The sequence below is a fragment of the Gossypium hirsutum genome, chromosome D05 (assembly GCF_007990345.1).
Source record: "Gossypium hirsutum isolate 1008001.06 chromosome D05, Gossypium_hirsutum_v2.1, whole genome shotgun sequence".
NCBI classification, from domain to species: Eukaryota; Viridiplantae; Streptophyta; class Magnoliopsida; order Malvales; family Malvaceae; genus Gossypium; species Gossypium hirsutum.
The window spans coordinates 32571120-32583139 of record NC_053441.1 but is presented as its reverse complement, the minus strand read 5'-3'; the positions used below and the strand labels follow the sequence as shown (position 1 = coordinate 32583139).

Sequence of the window (12020 nt, the reverse complement as noted above, 5' to 3'; positions counted from 1 at the left end):
TTAAACCTAAATAGCAAGATATCCTTTAAAATTTCAAACACATAAAATTTCAAAAAATAAAGGCAATGCTCTATATTTAGAAAATTCGAGAAATTGTGCCCTAATTTACTGAGCTTCGATTTGTTTTGTTGTTTCTAAGTAATCGAATATCCTTTTAAAATTAAAATAAATGAAGTTTAAATAAAAAGTGAAATGCAAACTTACTCTCAAAATATGAGATGTTGGGTCCTAACTTACTAGGTGTGACATTTTGTTACTTCGAGATAAGAGGCATTTTTCATTTTGATTTATTTGAGTAATTTTAAAATAACACAATGTAAGGAGGGATCGTATTTTTTAATTCTTTACAAGTTTTTTTAGTTTTCGACACCAAGAGATTAAGTAATCAACTAGGTACTAATTTTGGGCGTATCGAGGGTGCTAACCCTTCCTCGTGCTTAACCGACTCCCGAACCCGTCTTTTTGGATTTCGTAGACCAAACTTATTGTTTTAATAAAATCAAATCGTTTATTAAAAACAACTATTTCACGAGGTGACCCGATTACACCTCATCAAAAAAGATTGATGGCGACTCCCACATTTGATTTCATTTTTCAAAACCCAAGTTGACGCCGTTTTCAACCAAAAAATGATGTCAACAGAAGACATAACTCACTCCTCTCGTGCCTCTTCTCCTTGCAATAGTCCTCGCGACCCCAATGCAACGGTTATGGTGGCATCAAATCGCATGAGGCAGCAGTTCCCCACAAAATGCCACTGTGTCTTTTTCTCCAGAATACCAAACCCTGAAAAGCCGAGCACGTTTTCATAACCAGAAGCAAAAAAGAAAGATATCTAGTGGTTCTAACTATGACTTCTCACTTCCAGAAATCAAAATGGAACCGTGACGAAGTAAACATATAGCCATTTTACAAGTGAAAATTACGTCACTGGATTTCGAGTGTCAGTGAACTGGATCCAACTGCGTTCAGACCGTGGCGGTCTCCGGCTCCGGAAACAGCTTTTTCTGTTTCAATCGGAAAAATCGAAGAGTGAATATTCTTGGAAATTCTTAGTGTTTGTTTGGAAAGAAAATCTGTACGGGCCGAGAAAATGAGAGATCGTGAGGCCGATAAGGGACAAAGAGCCTTGAGAGAGAAGAATGACAGATGGCCTTACGTAACTCAACGCCACTATTACACTAACTTTATTCAGTTTAATTCTAATTTTAACCCCTCTACTTTCTAATCGGAGTAGGGGGAGGGACGGTGGGATGAGAGAGAGAGGGATCGGAGAGTGGTGGTAGCGGGAGGGAGATGAGATGGGGAGAGAGGGAAGGAAAATGACAGTTTGAGAACTGCTTTACAAAAATTGATTTTAAAAAATTTGATTTAAAATTTGATTGTTTAACATTGCTGTTAAATAGTATTTTTAAAAAATAAAATGTCTATTTTAAACATATTATTATCAAGTAACAAATATGCATTTAAATAATATTTAAAGTAGTTAATATTATTATATTTTAGTAATAATATAAAAATTATTATAATTTGTTGTTAATATTTTAATATATAAAATATAAATTGTAAATATTTTTAAGCAATAAATATTAATTATTTATAAAATTTAATTAGAATATATAAACTATATTTTAAATATTTAAATATTTATAATTAGTATTTTAAAAAAATATTTTTTTTATTTTTAATTAATGATTTTAACACAATTGTAATTAAACACCAAGAAAAAAAAAGAAAAATATTATGTTATTGGAGGGGTGAAAAAATAATTAAGCACTAAAAGTGTTTTTGAAAGAGGAAAAACTAAAATTTTTAGCTTCTTATTTTCAGCTCATTTTCAAAAGTGTTTTTCAAAAGCACTTTTGAAAAGCTAAAAATTTCAGACAAAAGCAGTTTAGTCTTTACAGCTTTTCTTTCAAAAGTGTTTTTGGAGCCAGAAGTATTTTTTTTAAGCAATGAAGAACTGACCCTAAATCTCTAATGGAAAATGGTTAGGATAACTGGTTTGTTAGTGATAGAGTTGAAAATTTAATGATTATTTTGTTATTAGAACCAAAATTGAATGACTATTGATATAATTTACCCTTAATTTATTTACATAACATGGTTGAATCTTTCCACTGAACCGTTGACTTGAAATTTAGTTGGTTAATAATTTATATTTTTGAAATTAAAAAAATTAACAGTTCAATTTTGTATACAATAAATTAATAAAAAAAACAATTCAAATTTATCTATTTACTAATTACATTAATTTTATAAAATTTTATAAAATATAAATATCAAATTTTGATAAAAAATAAAAAATAAATTTCATAAAATAAATAGACGGAAATCATATTTTAAACCCACTTGGTAAAAGTATTAGGGAAGTACTTATATTTAGGGGTGGATTACATTTTTACTCCTCTACTGAAAAATAGTTAAATTAGTCTATCTGTTAAATTTTATCTACCAAATGATGACTTTATATGTTAATTTAAATGATTAATTACTAATTTAGTCTTTGAACTATATAGTTAAAATATAATTTTAATTTAAACTTTTTTTTCTTAACAATAATGCTAAAAAGTTAAAAAAGGATTAAATAAAAAAACAATTAAATGATGATGTGGCAATGATGGACCAATCAACAAATTTTGATATTATTATGTTTTAACTTTTTTTGCCTAATCTTCAATTTATTTCTTATAAACCTCTAACCCAATCACATTTTAAGCCCAATCACATTTTAACACATGGAAATATAATTTTTTTAAAACAAAATTACAAAATATAAAATATTTTAAAAATTTTAAAAATAAATTTTAATATTTTAAAATCAAAAATTAATTTTTAGGATCCTCATTCTTCTTCTTAAGTTACTCATAAAACCTTGAAAATATCGATGCTAAACCATTGGAAAACAGTAAAAAACGAGAGATTGAATGGTTGTTTGTAAGATTTTTTCTTTTTTCCTAATGTCTGGAGTGTGATAAAAAAAAATCCTATTAGCAACTGAACAACGAAGAAGATAAACAATGCGATGAGTTTTTTTGTTAATATTTTCGGATTTCAAAAAAAATATTTTTCTTTTCAAAAAAATGTAACTTCTTTATTTTTAATTTTCCAACTTTTTTTAGAATTATTGTTAATAAAATTTTAAAAAATTTAAAATGATATTTTAGTTCAAGGACTAAATTAGTAATTAACCATTTAAATTAACATATCATATTATCATTTAACAAATAAATTTTAACGAAAGAACTAATTTATATGTTTCAAAATGTATAAAAATTAATTTATCTAGTTTTCAATTAAAAAACTTAAATACAATCCGATCCTATATACAAAACTTCTCTAATACTTTTACCGACCCACTTTATTTGATCAGCTTTCACCGTCTGCCCACCGAACTAAAATAATATTAAATTTTATTTTAAAAATTAATTAAATATTAAAAAAATACTTTTTGTTATTTTATTCAAATTTTGGGAATGGACCCGCCCTTTGCGCATCATTTGTTGTTCCAAGATGGCCCTCATGTGGTCAAAAGCCTAAAACATCTGGTAATTTTACTATTTTATTTCATTAAACATCCTTTTTAAAAAAGTAATTTAATTTCTGCACTTACAGATAATTATTAACGACTTTAATTATTTTTGCATGACACTTGTTGAATTTTGTGAGTAGAATTTTTAAAAAATCTTGACTTAAATGCTAAAAAACCCTTTAGAATAATTAAAAATTAATTAAACTCTTAATTAAAAACTGTAATAAATTAAGTTATTGAAATATAGTTCTCTATCGAAATTCCTCATTAGTGTTAATTGATGACGTGATAATTAATATAGCAATTGACATGAAAAAATAATAATGTAATTGGTGATGTAGTGTTTTACGTGAAAAGTACTTACTCGAATGGTTTAATTGATTTTTAATTATTTTATAATTATTTAATTGATTCTTAGAAATTATATAAATTTATTAAAAATATAAAATCTATAAAAAATAAATAATTATAAAATTATAAAAGCAACAGTAATTCTTAAAATCAATATTTAATACTTTTAATGATTCATATACTTTATATAAAAAAAAACACATTTTGCAAATTAATCCCAAAACATTCATATTTTTCAAAAAGAAAAAGAAAAAGAAATACTACTATATAATAATTAGGTTAAAAAATTAATATAAATTTTAGTAAATAGTCATTTTTAAAATTAAAAGTAGTAAATATAATATATACTATTTGGTTTATGGAAATGTACTCTCTTTTTTTTAATTCCACAAGTAAATTAAAGAATAAAAAATTGACATGTGTTTTATATTTTTAATATTTTATATTTTATAAAACACTTCTCATCATCTAACATCATCTTAACAAATATCAAATATTATAATAATTTTTAATTTCAAAATTTGGAAAATTTTAGGTTAAATCCTGTTACTAGTTTATATACTTTGTGAAAGTTGTGGATTTGTCATACTTTAATTTGATATTTTTAACACCTATACTTTGCAAAATTTAAAATTTCAATGCTCGCCAAATGATACCAATTAATTTCATTCAATTTCATTAGGTTGTTTTTAAAATTTAATGCGGCAAAAATATTAACATATATATAATATTATGTTAATTTATTATTTTCACATATTATTGAATAAGAATTCAGTTAATGGATTAATGACTATAAATTTTCATAAATATTGAAATTTTAAAATTTGAAAAGTATAGGGGCTTGGAATATGATCGAATTGGAGCATATGGGTTAAATAACCGTATGTATAGTAAAGACTAATAATTAAATTTAGCCAAACGAATTTAACTGTTATTGTTTGAGTGATGAATAAAAATTTAAAATTCCAAAAATATAAAGATTAAAATTGAGTATTTCAAAAAATAGAAAAATTAAAATTAATCAAATTAAAATAGAATTATTAAATCCAAAACTTTCATTACAATGTTAATGGCAGAATTTAAATATTGTACGAAATGATTATAATAAATTAATAATTAGAATAAAAATAATTTATTTTTAATTATAAATATTAAACAAAAAAACCATCGTCGTGGCAGCATTATACCCATTCGGATAAAAGTAAAATAAAATAGAAGGAAAGCAAAACCTGTAACTGCTAATCTTGAAACTGATTGATTTATTTTATTTTGAAACTCGATCATTGAATTCTGACCGTTGATTTCATTTGTTCTCTTTTCAATCTTTGCTTGATGGAAGTCCGACCCAATCAAACGGTGGACAATTCGTCGACCACGCCGCAACAGCATCAACGCCATGCAGCTGCCGCTTCATCTAAACAACCCTTTTCCACTACCAACGCCGTTGACACCACTTCCGTTACTCAAAGGTACAGAAGTGTCTTTTTTTTTTTATATTTTCTGTTTGGTTCCTGCGAAAATATGACGAAGGAAAAAGAAAGAACAAAAGGAATTTAAAAAAATAATCTTGGGTTTTCTTTTTGATTATATAGAAAATATTGGAAATCAAATGAAGTCGTTTCTTTCTTGGGTTTTTCTTTTTCTGTTTTCATTTTTCGGGAAAATTTGTTTCTATTTGCTTTCTTGGCTCTAGTTTCTTTCATGTTTAACTCGGTGAAGTAGTGTCTTAACTCTGTTTTAGCGTAGTAACTGGATGGCCTTTTAATTGTTTTTATTTTTTTAGTTTCAGGCTGTAAAACAATAGAAAGTTTGGAATTTAACTTGTAAAGGTTTAAAATTTTTCTTTTTCTGGAAAATTTTATTCATTTTTCAGGTAATTGTTTAGTTGCCTAGAAATTCATGGAAAAGTTAAGAATATAAATAATAATATTTTTAATGATTATTTTAATTTTAAATTTTAATTGAATTCATCTTATAAGGGTTTACTGCAATTAATATTTTTGCAGGCTTCAAAAGGAGCTGATGGCTCTCATGGTATGTGAATCTTTTCTACTGCTTTTATATTCAAAACTATTTTGTTTTTGTATATTTTAGTATATCATAATCATGTTTAAGATATTTCATTTTTATATATTTTAATAAATGAATAATTCGTATTATATAGAGTTGGACATATTAGTGTTCGTATTATATAGGTCTTGGTCTTTGGTATGTTTAAATGATCTATACAAGGATAAAAGGCACCCAATTTTGAAGATTAGTAGCTTAGTTTTCTCTGGATTGGCCATTGGGGGATGGGAAATTTGAACTCGGGAATATCGTTTCTGGAGGAAATGTTTGGTTACCGATTAAGCTGGTGGTATAATACAATGTGTAAACCTTAGCTCTGTCTAAGAGTTTCGTATGTTTCATTGTATATTGTATTGTGCCTGCGGCATATTTCTAGAAAATAGACCTGCCTAACTTGAAAGGAGTATTTTTTTATGTGATCGTATGTGGTTTTGATGTTTTAGGTTACAATGGTTGACTGACTTGAGTGGATGCTGATGTGCACCTGAGCACACATGTACATTTTCGAGTATGCATGTATTCAGAAGCACGCAAATGCATTTGATTCTATGTTGCTCTGCCTTTTTATTTTTCTTGAAGTATCTGTGCATGGGTATGAGGATGTGATTCTCTAAGGACTCTCACAATACATGTTAATCTTGAAAAGAAATAGATATACCCGTGTCTGACATTCACATTCCAAGTTCGAGTAAGATAGATTCAATTTAATTCGAGAATAGAGATAGTGTCAAATGACTCACAGACAAAAACCTATCAGACTTCAAGTTACAAAGTAAACCCGTGTCCAAGTAACATATGATATTGTCTTTTGCTGCAGATGTGTGGAGGTGATCTTGGAGTGTCGGCCTTTCCAGAAGGCGAAAGCATTTTCACATGGATTGGCACAATTGAGGGTGGAAAGGGAACTCTGTACGAAGGTTTATCATACAAGCTTTCCTTGCATTTCACGTCAGAATATCCTTTCAAGCCACCTCAAGTAAAGTTTGAGACAATGTGCTTTCATCCCAATGTTGATCAGTTTGGTAATATTTGCCTTGACATTCTTCAGGTATCATTTCGACTTTGTGTGTATTGTAAAACTATATGATGCCAATGATTGTATGATGAGATTAAGACAAAAGAATATTTCCAGTTTCCGTCTCTTTTACTTTCATGTTTACCGATGTTTTTGTGATACTCTCAAATTCTTTGTTTATATAATTACAGGATAAGTGGTCTTCGGCTTATGATTGTAGAACCATTCTTTTGTCAATTCAAAGTTTACTAGGAGGTCTGCTAGCTCTTCCCTACTAGTTTGATTCTATGTTACTCGGACTCGGGTATGAATGCTGGATACGGGTATGTATCCAACATGGAAATGCTCACTTCTTTTAGAAGTTTTTCCCATACCTATATACGGATGTGTTGGACCGGATAATGGACACTAGTGCTTCGTGAAAATGAAGAGAGTTAGAGTAACATAGGTTTGACCTATAAAACTGATGGATTCTTAGTTCCACTAATTGTTTATGAACTTTCTTACGTGCAGAGCCAAATCCGGAGAGTCCGCTCAACACCTATGCCGCAGCACTGTGGAACAATAAAGAAGGTAAAAAAAATTAGGTCTTTTTTAAGTCAGTGCTAGGTTTCCTCTTCGAACCGAACTGATCAACTGCACAGTTAAAGCAACAAATCAACTTTTGCAATGCTATGAAACTTAACTATATTGCTAACAGATTCAATATGAATTTTCCCTTGTTTTCCAGATTACAAAAAAATGGTCCAAGAACAATATTTTGGTGGGAAAGCGTATGAGAGCTGATATGTAGAGCCCCTTCTTCGGAGGCCCGCATGTCGTTTTTATGGTTGAATTTGTCGATAAAGCTCCGAGGTAAGAGCAATATAATTCGGAGTTTAACAGCAGTGGCCTCAATCAATGTACATTCGGGTTTACCATCCGATTCAATTTTATACATTGTTACAAAAGAAACACAGAGAAACTTAAATAAATATGAATGGCTTCTTTGCAATGTGAATAAATATGTATGCTATGTACTGCAATATGGAATTGTTAATTGGATTTTGAGCTCTTAAGCATGATATTGACTTGGTAGATATTTATCTAAACCTATTTAGGCCTCAATAGAGCCCAGGATGGTCCAAGCTTGTTTAAATCGATTTATATTTTATATATATATTATCTAAAATGATTTTTAATTTATTTTTAGTAATTTAATAATTTCCTTTTATTAAGTTTAACTATAAATTATTTAACATATTTTCTAGGGTTGACTATGCACGAAGGTGATTAATGGGAAAGATTTTTATTTAAGTTATTGAACTATTGAAATTGTTGTTATATAATCTTCTCCATCTATACCACTTATACCAATAGAAAGTTATCTTCTTTTTTATTTTATTGTTTAGTTTTTATTTTTCATTAAACAACTTTGAATGTCATGAATTTATGAATAAAAATTCAAATAACCTTCTTCTTTGATCTCCGATGATGATTGTTAGAGGTATATTTTTTTATTTGTTGAATCGTCGTTTGGAGCTCGTTAGTCGGACTTAAAAAACCTCTTTAACAACCCAGTGATTTAAATAAAAAATTTCGAATAATTAGTAACTGAAATGAAACTTTCTAATAGTTAAATGATGGTTTTATAATTTTTTAAAGTTGAGTTATCAAAATATAAAATTAATAATAATTTAATGACTTTAAGCGTAGTTTACCCATTTTTAAATATTTATTATATAATATTGTATGAGTAAACATGATGAAAATTTTCACGTCCTTTATTCATGCATACGTTGTACTGTTAAAAATAATAATAAATTGATGGGAGTGAATAAATGATATTCTGATTGAAATAAAAAAAATTAAAATATTAAATATAAGAGAGTTGAATGTTTGATAAGAGTATTATAAAACTTGCTGATAAAATCTAAAACACCGATATATCAAATAATTATTCAGAATATAATGATATTTTAATTTCAAATCTTTAAAATTTTAGAGTTTTTAATAAATCTGTAATTAAATTTATGATATAAATATTTTTTATTATTAATAGCGTCGGACAGTCGGAAGTTAATAAAAAGCAATAGAAAGCTGATTCAATGAATGAGTAAGTAGGCCAATGAATGTGCAGATGCAGGGATAATTGGATTATTTTAGTATGAATATAGAATTAAAAGCAACAAGTTGTAACTTATTTTTATCAATCAGTACCAAATTATGTGCCGTATGTTTCCATTGACTAGATCTATATTAAAGCTACAGGAAATTACAACGTTAAATACAATTATAGGTTCAAAATTGAGATATTATTCCTTCAATTATTTATATAAATCATTACTTCTAGATTATTCTCTCTTTTCTTTTTTTCAATTTTGGTTGTTTCTTTTTTAAATACACCTCACTTTTTCAAAAGCTTCACTTACAAAAAAGAAAACCCCCAAAACCATAACACATGCCACTCCAAAAGTGCTATTTTCTGCCACCCATTTCATCTTTCTTCATTGTCATTTCTTCCTTGCTCTTTGTTACGGCTTTTGGTTATGGATCACCGGGCCCGATCGCGGCAGCTTTTGGAGAAAATGAGTTTTTTTGTGCCATTGATGCTGGTGGGGAACAACAGGTCATTTGTTGGGATAAAACCAACAAGACATCTTCGGTTCCCACTTTCGATTTTGTTCCTTCCATGGCTTCTCTCTCTGGTGGTGAAGGATTTCTCTGCGGCATTACTGCGAACAATTCGCAGGCGTTTTGTTGGGATTTATTAGATTTTGGTATAAATCTTGTTCCTAAAGCTTTTAGATATAATTCTTACTCCCAAATTGCTGCTGGGAAATCTCATGTTTGTGCTATCAAAGGGTCTTATTTTTCAAGTTCTAATGATTTCAGTAACGTGGATTGCTGGGAACTTGATCGATCACTTGGTAAAAGTAATTTTACTACGAGTTCTTTTAGTAACCATTATGTTAACAATGTTATTGTTAAGAACATTGTTTCTGGGGATGGTTTTAGTTGTGGGATTGCTAAGGAAACTAGTTTGATCTTTTGTTGGGGTCCAAAATCCAGCAACTTAGGAATCTTTAATGTGTCTAGTGAGTTTAAGGTTTTAGTTTCTGGGAAAAATTCAATTTGTGGGATTTCTGAGATGTCTGGTGAAGTTGAATGTTGGGGTGATTCAAGTGAGTTTGGCCTCCCTCCCCATGGGACTCCATTCATTAGTTTATCGGCCGGTGGACAGCGTTTTTGCGGCATTCGTGAAGATGATCATGAAATAGAATGCTGGGGAAGGAACATTAATGTTTCTTCAGTTCCAAAGGCTTCTGGTTTCTTGGCTATTGCTTCATCAGATTCCATGACTTGTGGGGTTCGAGAAGTTGACTTGGTTCTTAATTGTTGGGGCGCAAACGAACAGTCTTCACTGGACTATAGTCCACCTTTGCAGCTATGTAGCCCTGGTGTATGCTCTTCGAGCTCATGTACCGATGGAAAGTTTGCTTTCAATGCAAGTATCCTTAATGAGCCGGAGTTGACAAGTTTATGTGCTCAGAATGAGTTGCAAATATGCTTGCCTTGTGGAACGAATTGTTCTGTGGGGTACTTCCCTTCAAGTACATGCACTGCCAATGCTGATCGAATATGCACTCCTTGCTCTCTTTGCCAGAGCAGCTCTTGCTGGGATGTATGCGGAGTTCTGTCTTCGTCTGATTCTCAACAGCAAGACCAGCAAGAGATAAAAAAGCTGGTGGTCATTATTGGATCTTCTGTATTGGGTTGCTTACTAATTTTTGTTGCTTGTTGTGTTTTCCCCCGAATCATCAAAAAGAGAAGTGAAGGAAAAGGAAGAATCCAGTGCGGTTTTTGCATAGGCAAACCAGTTGCGGAGGCTGATCCCAATCCGAATCCACTTCCGCCTTTATCTTTAACAACGTTTGTTGGAGAGACCCAAGTTTATCGGCTTTCAGAACTGAAAGATGCTACTCATGGATTTAAAGAATTCAGTGAGCTCGGAAGAGGGAGCTTCGGTTTTGTATACAAAGCTGTTCTTCCTGATGGAAGGCAAGTAGCAGTCAAGCGAGCTAATGCTGTTACGATAATTCACACCAACAGCCGAGATTTTGAAGCAGAGTTAGAAATACTATGCAATGTAAAGCATACCAATATTGTGAACTTATTAGGCTATTGTGCTGAAATGGGGGAAAGGTTACTCGTATATGAATATATGCCTCATGGTACACTTTATGACCACCTTCACGGTGATCTCTCTCCGTTAGGTTGGGACCTCCGATTGAAGATTGCATTTCAGGCTTCGAGAGGACTTGAGTATCTTCATAATGGAGTCAGTCCTCCCATTATTCATAGAGATGTGAAGACTTCAAATATACTTTTGGACTCCGAATGGGGTGCAAGGATAGCCGATTTCCACATCGTAAGTGCCACTACAGACAATGATTTAAGTGGGAACATGGAGGATGATGTTTACAATTTCGGAATCGTTCTACTAGAGATATTAAGTGGAAGGAAAGCTTATGATAGAGATTGCACACCTCCAGGGATTGTTGAGTGGGCACTGCCTCTAATAAAGCGAGGAAAGGCGGCTGCCATTATCGACCGGAACATAGCTCTCCCGAGAAATGTGGAACCGTTGCTTAAATTGGCAGATTTGGCTGAGCTTTTGTTGAAGGAAAATCCCAGTGAAAGACCAAGCATGAATAATGTGGTAAGCTCATTAGAGCAAATTGTCAAGTGTGAACTAATCTTGTCATGAAAATTCATCAAAAATTCATATTAATAAAGGGGTATGTCTGAAAACTAAGATTATTAAATATTAAATATAAGAGAGTATTATAGGATGTAAAAAAAAAAACACTTGTTAATCTCTCAACTCGCTGATAAAATCTAAAACACCGATATATCAAATAATTATTCAGAATATAATGATATTTTAATTTCAAATCTTATGGTGCATGTTTTTTAAAATTTTAAATGAAATATAAAATAATAAAAACATCTTCATATTATTAAAAACAAGTTTTTAATAAATCTATAATTAAATTTAATAGTGAGTAA

At 30.1% G+C, this 12020-nt stretch overlaps 2 protein-coding genes across 4 annotated transcripts; both read left to right on the top strand.

Moving 5' to 3' along the window:
• The first annotated feature begins 5052 nt into the window (after nt 1–5052).
• LOC107904087 (ubiquitin-conjugating enzyme E2 20) lies at nt 5053–7962 on the top strand. 3 transcript variants are annotated; one of them, XM_016830352.2, is made up of 6 exons: nt 5053–5352; nt 5890–5917; nt 6771–7001; nt 7160–7223; nt 7482–7541; nt 7699–7962. In XM_016830352.2, exons 1-6 carry the CDS (start codon nt 5216–5218, stop codon nt 7752–7754), a joined length of 576 nt encoding a protein of 191 aa, XP_016685841.2. In that variant the 5' UTR covers nt 5053–5215; the 3' UTR covers nt 7755–7962. The 3 variants fall into 3 exon arrangements, with proteins under 3 accessions (XP_016685841.2, XP_016685842.2, XP_016685844.1); XM_016830355.2 differs by lacking the exon at nt 5053–5352 and adding an exon at nt 6397–6461 and having other exon boundaries at nt 5895–5917; XM_016830353.2 differs by lacking the exon at nt 7699–7962 and having other exon boundaries at nt 5113–5352; nt 7160–7291.
• A 1374-nt stretch (nt 7963–9336) lies between these two features.
• On the top strand, nt 9337–11815 carry LOC107904086 (serine/threonine-protein kinase-like protein CCR2). The gene has a single exon (XM_016830351.2). It carries the CDS (start codon nt 9409–9411, stop codon nt 11716–11718), a length of 2310 nt encoding a protein of 769 aa, XP_016685840.1. The 5' UTR covers nt 9337–9408; the 3' UTR covers nt 11719–11815.
• The last annotated feature ends 205 nt before the right edge of the window (nt 11816–12020 follow it).

Coding starts and splice junctions, on each gene's coding strand:
- LOC107904086 (XM_016830351.2), top strand. CDS start 9,409: ATGCCACTCCAAAAGTGCTATTTTCTGCCACCCATTTCATCTTTCTTC.
- LOC107904087 (XM_016830352.2), top strand. CDS start 5,216: ATGGAAGTCCGACCCAATCAAACGGTGGACAATTCGTCGACCACGCCG. Junction 7,002..7,159: donor TTTGCCTTGACATTCTTCAG/GTATCATTTCGA, acceptor ATATAATTACAG/GATAAGTGGTCTTCGGCTTA. Junction 7,542..7,698: donor ACTGTGGAACAATAAAGAAG/GTAAAAAAAATT, acceptor CTTGTTTTCCAG/ATTACAAAAAAATGGTCCAA.